Below are 17,589 nucleotides of genomic sequence, written 5' to 3'. Positions count from 1 at the left end.
TATAAGGTGGTGTTTTTCCAATTTGAGAGTGGCATCATCGTGGTTGAAAAGGAGGTCATGGACCAACATGTCAGAATGGAAGTAAAATTGGTTAGCCATTGGGAAATCCTGCTTTTTGCAGATGGAGTGGAGGTGCTCGACAAGGCAGTCCCTCAATCTACTTTGAGTCTCACCAATGTTTTGGGAGCACTGGATACAGTAGATGACCCCAACAGACTCACAGGTGAGGTGTTGCCTCACCTGGAAGGACTGTTTGGGGCCCTGGATGGAAGTGAGGGAGGAGATGGATGGGCAAGTGTGGCCTTGTTCCACTTGTAGGGATAAGTGCCAGGAGGAAGATCAGAGGGAAGGGATGAATAGACAAGGAAATCACATAGGGAGTGATCCCTGCAGAAAGCGGAAGGTGGGGGTGAGAATTAAATGCTTAAATTCTTGCTAAACAAGGGGCCCTCATTTGAAGCTATTGTGTAAATAATAACTGATATGAGTTGCGTGAGGATGGTGTATGCTCTTGGTGGCCAAGAGTGGTGCTCGCACTACTCCCACTAGAGCCTTTGGCCTTTCTTCAAGGACACCCCAGAGCAGCCTGCTTCCTATGTTTACCTTTGCGTTTGATAAAGAGGGAGTGCCTTGCATTTTATAACTCTCTGCCGACTCCACCCCTACCTGACTGGTTCTGCTCATCATCCTTCGATTCTTTTCCTCCTCTCCTCTTTATGCTGGTCATCTTCTCTCTTCACCTTTGGTCCTGATGTAGGGTTTTGACCTGAAACATCACAGTTCCTTCACTCCTTCCACCACAGACCTCCTCCAGCAGATTGTTTGTCACTCCACCTTCCAGTCTCTGCAGTCTTGTGTCTCCAGTGTCAATGATCTCTGTCCCAGTCAGCGTCCCAGGTGCTGCAACCCTGGCCACGCTTAGTCCACTACATTCGAAGCCATGTTGCTTGCATCATCTGCAGCTGAAGCACCTTCAATTACTCCAAAAGACTGAGGTTTGGTAAAAATACTGAAAGGCTTTTATTTGCTGTACAATACGACCTCCACAGTGAATGTCTGCCCCCGGACTGAGGGGGAGGGGCAAGACGAACACCTTTATGCAGGAATCTGTGGGAGGAGCCACAGGGGCAGTCAGCAGAGGGGTGTGTCCAGACAGTTAACCGAGTTACAACATATATACATGGTTTACCACATTCACCCCTCCTTTTTTTAAAAAAGAGTCCCGCGGGGTGAAGTGACTTGACAATATTTACAAGAAGTATATTTACAGGTCAAGTCTATCAGGCGGTCGAGTCCGTCGCTGTGATCTACGTAGCACCGGCGGTGATTGCACCGGCGATGGCGGTTGTGCTGGCTCCGGCCTGACTTCAGGTGCCAGCACGTTAGACGTCGGTAATCCCTCGTGCGTGTGCGTCGCGCCCGGTATGGGAGTGTCGTGTGATGTCTATATAGGGTTTGGGGTGCACGGTGTCTCGTAGGTACATACATTGGTGGTACGGGGTCAATAGTCACCACGGAGTGTTCAGGGTAGGGGTCTGGAGCTCCTGCTGGCGCCAGGTCGCGGATGGAGACCGTGTCCTCCTGCCCATCAGGTAAAACCACGTAGGCATACTGGGGGTTCGCATGAAGTAAGTGAACCCTCTCGACTATCGGGGAGTATTTATTGCTCCTCGCATGTTTCCAGAGCAGCACTGGCCCCGGGGACGTCAGCCAAGATGGTAGGGTGGTTCCAGTGGTCGATTTTCTGGGAAAAGAAAAGAGCCGCCCATGAGAGGTGGCATTGGTGGCTGTGCATAACAGGGAGCAGATGGAGTGGAGTGCCTTGGGAAGGACCTCCTGCCAGCGGGAGACCGGCAGTCCCTTTGACCTGAGGGCTAAGAGTGTGGCTTTCCACACTGTGCCATTCTCCTTCTCTACCTGTCCATTTCCCCGGGGATTACAGCTCGTGGTCCTACTGGTTGCAATTCCCCTGGCCAGTAGATATTGGCGCAGCTCGTCACCCATAAACGAGGACCCTCTGTCACTGTGGATATAGCATGGGTATCCGAACAGAGTGAAGAGCTTGCGCAGGGCTTTTATAACTGACGTGGTAGTGGTGTCAGGGCAGGGGATGGCGAAGGGGAACCGCGAGTACTCGTCAATTACGTTAAGAAAGTACACATTGCGGTCGGTGGAGGGAAGGGGGCCCTTAAAGTCAACACTCAGTCGCTCAAAGGGGCGGGTGGCCTTGATGAGTGGTGCCTTTTTGGGTTGGTAGAAGTGCCGTTTGCACTCTGCGCAGACTTGGCAGTCCCTGGTCATCATCCTGATCTCCTCAAGGGAGTAAGGCAGGTTCTGGGCTTTCACGAAGTGGAAAAGCCGGGTGACTCCCGGGTGGCAAAGGTCTACATGTAGGGCGTATAGCCGGTCGATCTGCGCGCTGGCGCATGTTCCCCGGGATAGGGCATCGGAGGGCTCATTGAGCTTCCCAGGCCTGTACATGATGTCATAGTTGTAGGTGGAGAGTTCGATTCTCCACCTCAAAATTTTATCATTTTTGATTTTGCTCCGCTGCTGATTATTAAACATGAATGCGACTGAGCGCTGGTCAGTTAGCAGGGTGAACCTTTTGCGGGCAAGATAGTGCCTCCAGTGCCTTATAGCTTCCACTATGGCCTGGGCCTCTTTCTCTACCGCAGAGTGCCGAATTTCAGGGCCTTGAAGGGTACGGGAGAAGAACGCCACTGGTCTTCCTGCCTGGTTGAGGGTAGCAGCCAGTGCAAAGTCGGAGGCGTCACTCTCTACTTGGAAGGGAATGGCCTCACCCACCGCATGCATTGCTGCTTTGGCAATGTCCCCTTTTATGCGGTTGAAGGCCGCGTGGGCCTCGGCAGAGAGGGGGAATGTGGTGGACTTGACCAGGGGGCGGGCCTTGTCTGCATAGTTAGAGACCCATTGGGCGTAATATGAAAAGAAGCCCAGGCACCTTTTGAGGGCTCTGAGGGTATTGGGAAGAGGGAGTTCCAACAAGGGGCGCATACGGTCGAGGTCAGGGCCAATGACTCCATTCTCCACGACACACCCAAGGATAGCAAGTCGGGTGGTCCCAAATACACACTTGTTCTTGTTATAGGCGAGGTTGAAAGATTTGGCCGCTTGGAGAAATTTTTGGAGGTTGTTGTCGTGATCCTGCTGGTCGTGACCGCAGATGGTGATGTTATCCAGATATGGGAACGTGGCCTTCAGTTGGCACTGGTCCACCATCCGGTCCATTGCCCTCTGGAAGACAGATACACCATTCGTGACACCAAAGGGGACACGCAGGAATTGATAAAGCCTGCCGTCTGCCTCGAAGGCAGTGTAAGGGCGGTCCTCCCGGCGGATGGGGAGCTGATGGTAAGCGGATTTTAGGTCTATGGTCGAGTACACCTTGTACTGTGCTATATGATTGACCATATCCGTGATGCGGGGTAGAGGGTACACGTCGAGCTGCGTGAACCTATTGATGGTCTGGCTATAGTCCACGACCATCCTATTCTTCTCCCCGTTCCGAACAACCACCACCTGCGCCCTCCAAGGACTTGTGCTTGCCTCAATGACCCCCTCCCTGAGCAGCCGCTGCACCTCTGACTTAATGAAGGCTCTGTCCCCCGCGCTGTACCTCCTGCTTTTAGTTGCCACAGGTTTACAGTCGGGGGTCAGGTTGGCGAACAGCGGTGGGGGAGGGATTCTGAGGGTGGAGAGGCCGCAAGTGGTGTCGGTAGTGTGGCAGTTGGCATGATGTTGGGTGGGATGCGCGGGGCGGTGTGTGTGTGTGGTCAGTAGCGGGGTACGTGACATATCTCTACAAAACGGGATTTATGACAGTAATTGATGGGAGGGGCCCATCATACTTCATTGTCACGCTTTTCAGGTGGCTCTGAAAGTCCAACCCCAACAGCACAGGGGCACACAGTTGAGGCAAGACCAGTAACGTAAAGTCCCGATATTCTGTGCCCTGCACCACTAGTGTCGCTACACAACCCCCCCGGATGTCTGTTGTATGCGACCTGGAGGCCAAGGTGACCCTCCGACTTACCGGCTGTATCATGAGTCCACAATGCTGCACCTTGGCCAGGTGGATAAAACTCTCCGTGCTGCCTGTGTCAAACAGGCAGCTTGTCCTGTGCCCCTCCACCAGGATGTCCATCATTGACCTTGCGAGCTGGTGGGGAGCGCTTTGGTCGAGGGTCACAGAAGCCAGGGTGGGGTCGCTGTCTTGGTCCGGCGTGGTGGGGTGCCCCGTGAGCACCCGTTGGTCGTAGGCGGTGGGAGGTGGCGCCGACCAAGATGGCCGCCCCCATGTCTCACACGTGGTGGTGGTGTGCAGGGAAGATGGCGGCCCCCATGTCTCGCACGTGGTGGCGACGTGCAGGGAAGATGGCGGCCCCCATATCTCGCACATTGTGGCAGTGTGCAGGGAAGATGGCGACCCCCACGTCTCGCACGCGGCGCTGCTCGATCCCGCTCGCGGTTTTGACTTACAGACCTTGGCGAAGTGGCCCTTCTTTCCGCAGCTGGAACAGGTAGCTTGTCGGGCCGTGCAGCGTTTCCGGGGGTGCTTCTCCAGTCCGCAGAAGTAGCACTTCGCGGACTCACGACTGGCGGCAGCCGAGGTCGATTCGCCGGCAGGTTGCGGGGTCTGCGGCACCCACGAGGCCATCGGGGGATTGCGTACCTGGAGAGCCTCAGAGTTATGCAGAGCGACCTCCAACGTATCAGCCAGCTCGATCGCCGAACTTAGGGTAAGATTGGCTTTTTCCAGCAGCCACTGGCGCACGTACACTGACCTGGTCCCCGTAACGAAGGCGTCTCTCACAAGGAGTTCTGCATGCTGTGCTGCCGTCAGCTCCTGGCAATTGCAGACCCGCACGAGTGTCTGTAGGGCCCGGACAAACTCAGCACACGATTCCCCGGACCGTTGTTGCCGTGTCGCTAAGCGTTGCCAAGCATAGACGCTGTTTATCAGCCGCAGGTATTGTCTTTTGAGTGCGTTCATCGCGCCGTCGTAGTTCGGCTGGTCTCTGATCAGCGAATAAACCCATGGACTGACCCTGGAGAGTAGAACTCTGCGCTTCACTACGGGGTCGGTCGCTTTAATCTCCTCTAGATACGCTTCGAAGCAGGCCAGCCAGAGTTCGAAAGCGTTTCCAGCGTCAGGCATTTGCGGATGGAGGTCTAATTTTTCTGGTCTCAGGGCCTGTTCCATGTTTTAAAATGTACAGCGAATAAAATTGAAGCACCTTCAATTACTCCAAAAGACTGAGGTTTGGTAAAAATACTGAAAGGCTTTTATTCGCTGTACAATACGACCTCCACAGTGAGTGTCTGCCCCCGGACTGAGGGGGAGGGGCAAGACGAACACCTTTGTACAGGACTCTGTGGGAGGAGCCACAGGGGCAGTCAGCAGAGGGGTGTGTCCAGACAGGTAACCGAGTTACAACATATATACATGGTTTACCACACTCCACACCAGGCTCTGCCAGGAGAGTATTAAAATAGGGCAGCACCAGATGTGTGGAACTTCATAAAGAAAGTTGGAGACACAGGAGAGCGGCAATGTTCTTTTGCCGAGTGATGAGAGGTGAATTATTCAGTTTAATTGCTGTGCCATTTTACAATTTAAATAACCCAGATGCCAAGTAACATCACAGAGGACTGTGGTCACAGTCTCGCTTTGTGATTGGTATGGATACTCCTCAGAACCCAGCTGATAACTGCAGCCTCGTGTTCTGGCCAAGGGCAGACTGTGTGATACCCTTTCAGCACCCTGCCAGAGGGGGCTGATGTTATCAGAAGGCAACAACATGTTCTTCCCATGAGGACAAGACTACCACCCTTGGGATTAGCATTCATATGGCTTTACAGAGCAGCAGCATTTGGGAGTAATACGGAGCAGTGGAGGATCAGTTTCTATAGTACAGGGGTGTCGGAGTATCACCACTCTGAGGTTCCCTTAGGTATTGCACATTATCCCTGTTTGGAAGTACTTTGGTTAAACTTGTCATCTCTTACTGAAAATCCTGCAGCATTTTCCTTAACAGTGCACGTTCCCCACATGGACTCAGTGCATCACGGAGGCAGCTTCCCCTCTTTGGAAGCACAATCCCAGCGATGAACCACCCCACAGCTCATCATGCTTTCCTTTCTCCCTTCCCCATCCAGTCCCACAAAGACAAGATGGAAGCTTACCGAGCTTCCACGGATGCAGTACAAGGTTGAATTTCTGGGTTATGCTTTGCCTTCACAATAATTCTATATACCTCCCTTTCCGTCTGTACAAAGTACATGATTGTGCTTTATTGTTGTGTTAGTGGTCATTGAACCCAATCCGTAAATTTCTGATGTGTGATCAGTTCAGAATTTTTACTCGTCGTTACTAAGCAGAATTTTATTGGAGGTAATTTATTAGTTGCGCCTTGAACTTTAATTCATATAACCTTTCCTGATGAGGTATCTATTGCGCTTTAGCATGCGACCAAAACTGTAATCACTTGTTTTTTCAACCAGGACCAATAGAAGCCGCTATCTTTTATCTGTGGTTCAGTCACTTGCGGATCAGCATGTGCAATTATGACGCTGTAGCCATTTGAGAGTTTTGGTTGCAGGAGGGGCAGGACCGGCAGCTTAATGTTCAGAAGTTCCATTGTTTTAGATGCAACAGAGCTGAGGGGTGGGGGGGGGGAGGAGGAATTAAAGGGAAGGGGTGGTAATACTAGTTAGGGAAAATGTCACCGCAGTCCTCAGTCAGGACAGACTGCAAAGCTTGAATAGCGAGGCTTTCTGGGTAGAACTGAGGGATAACAAAAGTATGACCACGTTAACAGTATTATATTATAGACCACCCATCAGTCCACAGGATTTGGAGGAGCAAATATGTAGAGAGATCGCAGACTGTTGCAAGAAGCACGAGGTTGTGACAGGTGGTTTTAATTTTCCACATATTGACTGGGATTCCCACACTGTAAAAGGGCTGGATGGGAAAGAGTTTGTCAAATGTGTCCAGGAAAGTTTCCTGAATAAAGCAGGGCAGGTGATAGGTTTGTACAGGGGAAAAGCTTTTCATCTAGTGATCATAAGACCATAAGATATAAGAGCAGAATTAGGCCATTTGGCCCATCGAGTCTGCTCTGCCATTTTATCATGTCTGATCCATTTTCCCTCTCTGCCTCAATCTCCTGCCTTTTCCTCTTATCCCTTCATGTACTGACTAATCAAAATTCTATCATCCTCTGCCTTAAATATGCCCAATGACTTGGCCTCCACAGCCACCTCTGGCAGATTCAACACTTTGGTTAAATAAATTCCTCCTCATCTCTGTTCTAAAAGGACACCCCTCTATTCTGAGGCTGTATTGCACCCATATTGTACTGTCACAGTACTTTTATATTTGTGTGCTGTAGCATTTACTTTTTATTTGTAGTTATTTTGTAAATAACACTATTCTTTGCATTTCTGGTTAGATGCTAACTGCATTTCATTGGCTTTGTATCTGTACTCGGCACAATGACAATAAAGTTCGATCTAATCTAATGTAATCTAATCAGTAGTAGAAAAGTTATCGGAGGGTGTTCTAAGGGAATGGATATATCAGTATTTGGATAGATAGGGATTGATTAAGGATATTCAACATGGCTCTGTGCATGGTAGGTTGTGTCTAAGCAATCTTACAGAGTTTTCTGAGGAGGTTACCAGGAAAGTGATGAAGGCAAGGCAGTGGACATTGTCTATATGGACTTTAGTAAAGCATTTGACAAGGTCCCACATGGGAGGTTGGTCAGGAAGGTTCAGTCACTTGGCATTCAGGATGAGAGAGTAAATTGAATTAGATGTTGGCTTTGTGGGAGAAGCCGGAGGATGGTAGTAGATGGTTGCCTCTTTCACTGGAGACCTGTGACTAACGGAGGGCCACAGGGATCAGTTCTGGGTCCATTGTTGTTTGTCATTTATATCAACGGTCTGAAATGCAATGTGGTTAACTAAATTAGGAAATTTGCAGATGACACCAAGATTCGGGGTGTAGTGACAGCAAAGAAGACCATCAAAGCTCGCAGTGGGATCTGAACCAGCTGGAAAAATAGCAGGTGGGATTTAAAGCAGCCGCGTGCAAAGTTTTGCACTTTAGTAGGACCAACCTGGGAATTTGTCCATAATTTGTTGAAAATGGCATCACAGGTAGGTAGGGTCGTAAAGAAAGCTTTTGGCACATTGGCCTTCATAAATCCATGTATTCAGTACAGGAGTTGGGATGTTATGTTGAAATTTGTATGATAGGTTGGTGAGGCGTAATTTGGAATATTGTGTACAGTTTTGGTCACCCACCTACAGGAAAGATGCCAGTAAGATTGAAAGAAAATTTACAAGTATGTTGCCAGGACTGAAGGATCTGAGTTATAGGGAAAGGTTGAATAGGTTAGTACTTTATTTCTTAAGAGTAGAGAAGATTACCTTTCCAGTGAGATGGCGGTGCGTTCGATCGCAGCGGCTTCTACTGAGTCAACAAAAGATGTTACTGTCTTTTTTTTAACATTTTTTTATGATCGCAGGGTCTGGCTAGACATTAAGAACTTAAAGTACTGCAGTATAAGTTGTTAGCTGGATATCTGCAGGCTGCAGTTCAGTATCTTTGAAATGCCATTCAAGCTTGTCTTGTGGAATGACTGAAACAGCTGAACCAGTATCGAAATCCATTTTAATTAATTTGCCCTTCACTTCTGGAGTAAGCTGTACTGCTTCTCTGTTGTTGATTTTCACTTTGTAAATCTCAAGGCTATTCAGTCCTGTGTCATTCTCATCGTTATCATAGTTTTCATCAACAGTGTGCAAGATTAGTGCTCTTTGAAACTGTACCTTAACTTTTATCTTTTTCTCAATGAGGCATGCACTTATGAAGTAGTGGTGTAATGACACGCACTTGACACGGTGGCGTAATGATGTATGACTTTTACAGATGACCCGTAATGAATTATGTAAACAACAAAGAGTGTTTGATCAAACAATATATTTACAGTATTACTCTAATGTTACTGAAATATTAAATACACAACAGAGAGAGCTTGGGATTAGCTGCCAGTACAAGGGCTGGATAGATTTCAACATCTAAGAGAAATTTGGATCGGTACATGGTTCAGGGAATATGGTCCGGGTACAGGTCAATGAGACTAAGCAGATTAATAGCTCAGCATGAACTAGATGGGCCGAGGTACCTGTTTCTATGCTGTACTGTTCTATGACTGTATTTTTCTGGGCACTTTTATTCTTTTATGAATATTTAACAGCTTAAGTTCTTTGTGCAATTTTTGTAACTATGAAGCAAGATTTTTGAATGGCAGGATTTTCGGGGTTCTTTGTGACAATTAACATCCTTAGCCAGAGTTCAATATAGTTACACAATATTTCACTCCTGTTTTCTTTTGCAGTGGCATCATGAGACCTGGTATGAATGCTATTATGGGCCCCACTGGTAGTGGCAAGTCATCGTGAGTATTGTAATTAAGACAAGACTGCAGTACAGAACTCCAAATGCTCCAGCTGAGCTTGTTATTCCATGTCAGTCTCTTCCCGTCCTCGTGCATCGCGACCTAATAACTTTGCCTTTTATCTCCAGTTCACACTCATTTACGTATGCAGCACTCCTTTAAATACACTCGCTATTTTCCTTGTATACTCCTTGGGGGGATGAATCTTGGAGCTCTGACCACACACAAAAAAACACAACTGAGGCTAGGAGTGTAAGCTATTTTAGTACTGGGATAATTTCAGTAACTGCAATACAGAAGGAGACCGTATGGGGCATTGTATCAGCTGACTGTAAGAGCTCTCCAATTAAATGCATTCCACTGCAAATTCCCACAGGCTTGAAAATTCCTGAAATTCACTTCCCAAGTAACAGAAAATTGGAGATGAAAGAAATAGTCTTAAACACAAAAACAGGTCCGTTGACCCAGCTTGTCCATATCCACCAAGGTGCCTATCCAAGTTGGTCCCATTTGCCTGCTTTTGGCCTATATCCCTCCATACCCTTTCCTATCCAAGTGGCTTTTAAATATTGTTAATGTACCTACCTCAACCATTTCATCGGCAGCTCATTACAGACCAAACTCTGGGCAGAAAAATTTGCCCCTCAGGTTTCTAATAAATCTCTCTCCTCTCACCTTAAACCTATGCCTTCTAGTTTGCGATTCCTCAGCCCTGGGAAAGAGGCCGAATGCATTCACCCGGTCTGTGCCCCTCACGATTTTCGACACCTCTATAAGGTCACCCCTCAGTCTCGAATGCTATAATGAATAAAGTCCTAGCCTGCTCAATCTCTCTCCAGAACTCAATCCCTCTGGACATGGTAACACTCTTTTTGGAACAGCATTCTATCAAACTGGTACTTCAATCACAGGTGCGATAGTGCTTTGTAAGGGAGACATGCATAAGGACTTGCTTCCCACCATTAGGAAGGGACTTGAGGTAATGATATTTTCAGGTTATAGAGGCGTTGTTTTGTATTGGCAACAATGCTCCAGAGTATGCTTAAACGCGTTGTATCAAAGAAATACCAATGTAATAATATGACTGGATATAGATCTTGTTACAGTTTTACAAAACGTTGATTTGGCTACACTTGGAATATTATGTTCAGTTCTGGTCACCTATTATAGGAAGGATATGATGAAGTAAAGGAAGGTGTAGAAGAGAATCGTAAGGACATGGACTGAGCAGAGTTGAGGGTTATGGGCAGATAGAGCAAAGTGGTGGGGGGGTTTAGAGTTGAGAGCCAGAAGCAGGTAGATGCAAGGCGAAGAGAATATGGGCAGGTGTAGCTAAATGTAGGGGTTCAGTGCAGTAATGACACAAAATTATCTCTTATTTATCCAAGTGAAGAAGTGAGTAAATATTCAGTAATATTGGACACATGCCATTTTTTTGTCTAGAGCAGAATGTAGGTAGACCAAACCTTCAAGCCATTCATTAAGATCTTGGCTTATTTTCCACTTCAGCTTTAATATGTAGCACTCTAGCCACACTGATTAGCTTTCTTCATGTGTCTGGCAATGTACTGATCTCTGAATGAAATTGCTGACTAAGCCTCCACAGCCCTCCGGGGTAGAGAAGAGAACTCCAGAGGTCCACGTCCCTCCGAGTTAAGGAAGTGTCTTCTTTTCAGAGTCATAAACAGCCGACCGCTTATTCTGAAGCTGTGTACCAGGTCCTAGATTCCTCTTCCAGGTGACACACCCTCTCTGGATCTAACAGTCAAATTCCTGAGGAAAGACCCCACCTACCCTGTACATCCTCTCTTCTCTCCTCTCATGTCAAGCAGGAGATAGAAAAACTCGAAAGCCTTTACCAGTAGGCTCAAAGTCAAAACACCTTAGTTTACAATTTAACTCCCACGCCGTTCATACCGACTGCGTGTTATAACAGCCGTCCAGCAGTGCTTGCGCAGTACCAAGCAGAAGCACGAAGATGACCTTTATCCTGTTCTTATAACACTATTGAATGGTCCCCTAGTATGATGAAACAGGCCCTTGACTTCATAATTGACTTTGTTATGGCCCTACGCCTTATTGTCTGCCTGCTCTGTAGTTTCTCTGTAACCGTAACATTTTTATTCTGCATTCAGTTATTGCTTTCGCTTGTACTCACAATGCACTGTTGTAGTGAGATAATCTGTCTCACGACAGTAGTGCATTGAGGTAGCATAAGGAAGAGGTAGTGAGAAATACAGCAGTGCATTGTGATAGTACAAAGGAAAAGCAAGAACAAAATGCAGATTAAAGTGTTAACAGTTACAGAAAAAGTACTGTTTTCATGCACCTTGGAACATGCAACAAAAATAAACACATTTATCAGCTCAAACACGAGGAAATCTGCAGATGCTGGAAATTCAAGCAACACACACAAAATGCTGGTAGAACGCAGCGGGCCAGACAGCATCCATAGGAAGCACAGTCGACGTTTCAGGCTGAGACCCTTCATTAGGGCATTTATCAGCTTTTTTTGTATGTATAGACAAAATCTCCTTTCGTTCTTCTAAACACTAGAGTTTACAGCTCCATTCCACATTCTCAGATCATATAGCAGCCCTGATGCTGTATGATGCTATACCAGAGTCAGTCTGGTGAATCTTTGTTCCTTTCCCTCTGCAGCAAGTGCATCTTTCCCTTGGTAAGGAGACCAAAACTGTGTGCAATACTTTAGAAGTAATCTCACCAAGATCCTTTAGACAAACAAGAGAAAATCTGCAGACGTTGGAAATCCAAGCAACACATACAATAAACTGGAGGAACTCAGCAGGCCAGGCAGTATCCATGGGAAAGAGTGCAGGTGACTTTTTGGGCCAAGACCCTTCATCAGGACTCAAGCCCTATAAAATTGCAATGAGACTTCCTTACTCAAATCCTCTTGTAATATAAACTAACAGACTATTTGCCCTCCTAATCACTTGTTGCACTTGTGTTGACGTGCACTTCCATCCCTTTGAACATCACTGCCAGCCAGTCTCTTGCTATTTGGGTGTAGACGCAATTTGCTAATGTGAGATACTTCCTTTTCAAGAGTGGATGGATGATTTTACGAGAAAATTCAGATTTCTTTAGAACTTTAAATAGGGGTTTTACACCGCCAATGCTAAATGAGGTGAAGATTAGTTTTATCTGTCTCACGTACATCAAAACATACAGTGAAATGTGACAACGACCAACACAATCCAAGGATGTGCTGGGGGCAGCCTACAAGTGCTGTCATGTTTCTGGCGCAAACAAAGCATACCCCCAATTTATTTACCCGACTCCGCATGTCTTTTGAATATGAAAGGAAACGGGAGCACGTGGAGGAAACCAATACAGTCAGAGGGAATACACTTTACAGACAGCAGCGGGAAAAGAACCCTGATGTCTGGATTGCTGGCACTGTAATGAGTTATGCTAACCGCTACGCCACTGTGCTGCCCTACCTTTAAGCTTATGCAACAATTTTTGAGTAACAATGCTCTCCATGCATTAACCCAAGCTATTAATTTTGTTTTCCTCTCTCCATACTGTACACTCAGTGGGCACTTTATTAGGTGCTGGTGTAGCCCACCCACTTCAAGGTTTGACATGTGCATTCAGAGATGCTCTTCTGCACACCCCTGTTGTAACACATGCTTATTTGAGTTACTGTGTCTTTCCTATCAGCTTGAGCCAGTCTGGCCATTCTCCTCTGGCCTCTCTCAATAACAAGGCATTTTCACCCACAGAATGGCTATTCACTGGATGTTTTCTTTCTCTCTACACCATTCTATGTAAACTCTAGAGACTGTTATATGTGGAAAATCCCAAGAGATCAACAGTTCTGAGATACTCAAACTACCCAATCTGGTGCCAACAATAATTTCCCAGTCAAAGTCACTTAGATCACATTTCTTCCCCATTCTGACGTTTAGTCGAAACAACAACTGAACCTCTTGACCATGCCTGCATGCTTTTACGCATTGAGTTGCTGCCACATGATTGGCTGATCAGATATTTGCATTAATGACCAAGTGCTTCTAATAAAGTGGCCACTGATTGTATGTTCCTGCTTCTGGCATTCTCTTGTGTCTCCAATATACAAATGTTATCCAACTGTCAGAGACAGTAGCTGACTGGCTAGGATGACCCTGAGTTTCCATTGCATGTCACTTTGATTTTCCGATCTACCTCTTACACAATTCCAGCAAAGCCCAACACAGGCTCAGGGCAACGTTCCTCTCATAGTTTTGATCTAATACACTTCAGGGCTTAGTTACAGTAACCAATCTTTCAGGTTCTTTTGAGTCAGCAATCCAAAACATCATCTTTTCCATTTGCACATGCCTCCTAACTTTTATGCTGCCACCAAATATATATGTAAGTTTTTCACCGTACCTCTGTCCATGTGACAATAATAAACAAATTTACTAATGTTTAACTCAGTAATGTTTTGATTATTCTGATTGAGTGGACCACGGTGTCAGTTTCTGAGCCATGCCACAAATGATGCTGTGTGACACCAATTCAGATTTTGATGTTTAAGTGGGGTGTTGGTACAATATTATTCGATGCCAGATTTAAAAGCCCTCCAGCCAGGGTGTCACTGAACTTGCAGCTCGCATGTCACCCTGATCCTCTATGTCAGGCCATGCTTATTCAATTTTTGGTCTGTGGCATTGTTTATATAAAAAAAAGACTATTGCAAGCTTGAGGAACAAACATCTCATGGAGCCATAGATTTGTGCAACTTAGAAACAGGCTCTTCAATGCACCACGTCTATGCTAGCCACCATCCCTATCTATACCATCCCACGCACCTGCACGGTTCCATACCCCTCGGAGCCCTGCTCGTTCAAGTATTTTCCAGGTACCTCTTGAACGTTGTTATTGTTTCCGCTACCACCTCCTCTGGCAGCTGATTCCCGACCATCTTTAAACCACCACCCCTCACTTTCACCTTGCGCTGTGTGTGATTATACATCTGCCCTATGGCTCAGAATCAGAATCCTTTGTTATCGCCAAGTATGTGGACACATACAGGGAATTTGATGCCGGTTTCCCTAAGCTCTCGCTGTACAGAATCAAAAAGCAAACAAAACAATAGTGCAAATAATCATGATCTATATACAATGAGGTATACCTGTGTATGTATAGGTGGACTTGGTTTATAATAGACTAAAATTCAAGTGTTCATAAGACTGATGGCTTACGGAAAGAAACTGTTCTTATACCTATTTGTCCTGGCATACAGTGATCTAACGCGCTTACCAGAAGAAAGGAGTTGGAACAGGTGATGTCCAGGGTGTGATGGGTCTACAATGATGCTGCTTGCTCGCTTCCTGACTCTAGATGCATATAAGTCCTGGAACGAGGGCAGCTTCACACCAATAATCCTTTCCGCAGCCCTGATGGTTCTTTGGAGTCTATTCTTGTCTTGTTTGGTAGCTGATCCAAACGAGACAGTGATGGACGAACAGAGAACAGACTGGATTACTCCAGAAGAACAAGGATTTGTTTAGCTGCATGTATACATGTGCATGATAAAATAACAATAAACAAATGCCTGCTGTCTACTTTTAGAAACCCCCTACCATGAAAAACATTGTTGGCAATTCCCCCTATCTATGCCTATTATAATATTACACACATGCATCATGTCTCCTGTCTGCCAATCCAGGCAATATCCTTCTCTTGATTGCATCCTTCCTGTAATGTGATGACCAGAAAGGCACACAAGATCCATAGTGCAGCCTAACCAATGTTTTGTACAATATTAGATTATGAAGACACGCAGTCCTCTTTTATTGTCATTTAGTAATGCATGCATTAAGAAATGATACAATATTTCTTCCGGTGTGATATCACAAAACACAGGACAGACCAAGACTGAAAAAACTGACAAGACCACATAATTGTAACATATAGTTACAACAGTGCAACAATACCATAACTTGATGAAGAAGTCCATGAGCACAATAAAGTTCAATTGTCCCACATCTCACGCAGACGGGGGAAGGAAGAAAAACTCTTCCTGCCATGCCGACCACAATCCGACTCTGAGTCATCCGAAAACTTTGAGCTCTGATCAGCTCTCCAACACCGAGTACTGAGCGCCATCTCTGTCCGAACGATTCGACCTCCTTCTCCGTCGCCAAAAGCAGGCAAGGCCGGGGATTTTGAGGCCTACCCTCCGAAAGAGTCCCGACCACACCGTAACGACAGCAGCAAATGAGCGTTTCAGAAATTTCTCCAGATGTTCCTCTGTGCTTTCACGTCCATTCTCCATCAAATCAGAATTGTCCATGGCCCCTATTTAACAGATAAAATATCTTTTTTCACTGGAGGCCTGCGCATCTGCAGGCGCGCCGCCATCTTCTCCTCCCAATATGATCAACGTTTAATCATATTCTTACCTTAGTATTTCTTTGATACAAAGGGTTTATGCATACTCTGGAGTGTAGTTGCCAGGCGCAAAATACAACCTCCGTAACTTGCAGATATTTTAACCTCCAGTTCCTTTCTAGAGGCGCAAGTCCTTCAGCACGTCTCACTCACAAAACATCGCAGCATCTGCAAAGTGCTAGACTGATGGAATTTTGCATTTGGACAAGTACATGGATAGCAAAGGATTAGATCTTCTAATAAAGTACATAATTGTCCTCATGAAGTGACACTGTAGTCGGCATATTTCAAATAATGAGATTTTCCAGGCATTAACTCAAAACATTGATCTTGTTTTCAATTCCCCATATGTTCCTCCTTCTGGTACTTTCCTTTTTTTCATATTTCTGGCATCAGCAATGTTGTATTCCAAATGTTTTGGAAGCTCCTGGTTCTGTCAATGTATTTATCACTCCCTTTGCTTTCATAGGTTCACCATTCACACCTCCTGTAGGTTTATCTGCTGCATTTAACGAGCCTTCACCACCACGCTCCCTCAGTCTCTTTTGCACCCTATCATACATATTTTCTTTTGTCCTCTCCACCCTACGGCTTCCTCTGTGATTTGTGTTTGAACTCCACCTTTTCTCATTCATCAAACAAAAATGTTCAACCCGTTTCTCACTGGAGACTCTGGCTGACCTGCTGAGAGTTTCCATCTTCACTCCAGAAGACTATAAGACATTGGAGCAGAGTTAGCCCATTCAGTCTGCTCTGCTCGTCAATCATGGCTGAATTATTCTTCCCTCTCAACCCCATTCTTGCGCCTTTGCACCCTTACTAATCAAGAACCTCTCAATCTCCGCTTTGAAACTAACTAATGACTTGGTCTTCACGGCTGTCTGCAACAATACATTTCAAAGAGTCACACCCTCTGACTAAGGAATTTCCCCCTTCATCTCTTTTCTAAACGGATGTTCTTCCATTCTGAGGTTGTGCCCTCTGATCCTAGACTCTCCCACGAGTGGAAGCAACCTTTCCATGTCCATTCTATCCAGGGCTTTCAATATTCAGTAGGTTTCAATGAGATCCTCCCCATCCTTCTAAACTCAATTTATTATGTGCTTCAAAGTATCTCAAGACCTCATCCTACAGTATATAACAGACTCTGAAGTCAACCAACCAGTGAAGTTAGGCTAACAATCTGTAATTTATTGCTTTGCTTCCTTTGCTTCTTAAAGAATGGAATGACATTTCAGATTTTCCACTCCTCTAGAAAAATTCCAAAATGTAATAATTCCTGAAAGATCATTACTAATGCCTCTCCAATCTCTTCAGCGACCTGTTTCGGAACCCTGAGGTGTATAGTCCATCTGGTCCAGGTGTCCTAGACACCTTTAGACTTTTCAGCTTCCCAAGCACCATCTCCTCAATAAGTGTGACTACACTCACTTCTGCTCCCTGACACTCGCAAATTTCTGGCACGTTCCACAATGCAGATTGACTCAAAATACTCACTCAGTTCACCCACCATTTCTTTGTTCCCCATTACTTCTCCAGTGGTCCACTCTTGCCTCTCTTTCACTGTTTATCTGAAAAAAAACTTTTGGTATACCCTTTTATATTATGAGCTAACTTACTTACATAATTCATCTTTTCTCCCTGCATTCCTTTTTCAAAATTGCCTTTGGTTAGTTTTTTGAAA

At 45.9% G+C, this 17,589-nt stretch overlaps 1 protein-coding gene across 1 annotated transcript in view; it reads left to right on the top strand.

Annotated features, from left to right (window-relative positions):
* abcg2a (ATP-binding cassette, sub-family G (WHITE), member 2a) overlaps positions 1-17,589 on the top strand; it is a 97,071-nt gene that overhangs the window by 15,592 nt on the left and 63,890 nt on the right. Inside the window, exon 3 of the mRNA XM_072256483.1 lies at positions 9,438-9,497. Coding sequence (XP_072112584.1) covers positions 9,438-9,497 — 60 coding nt within the window. The remainder of the gene's footprint in view (positions 1-9,437; positions 9,498-17,589) is intronic.

Source organism: Mobula birostris, chromosome 4 (assembly GCF_030028105.1).
Source record: "Mobula birostris isolate sMobBir1 chromosome 4, sMobBir1.hap1, whole genome shotgun sequence".
Taxonomy (NCBI): domain Eukaryota; kingdom Metazoa; phylum Chordata; class Chondrichthyes; order Myliobatiformes; family Myliobatidae; genus Mobula; species Mobula birostris.
This window is presented reverse-complemented; position numbering and strand designations above follow the sequence as displayed.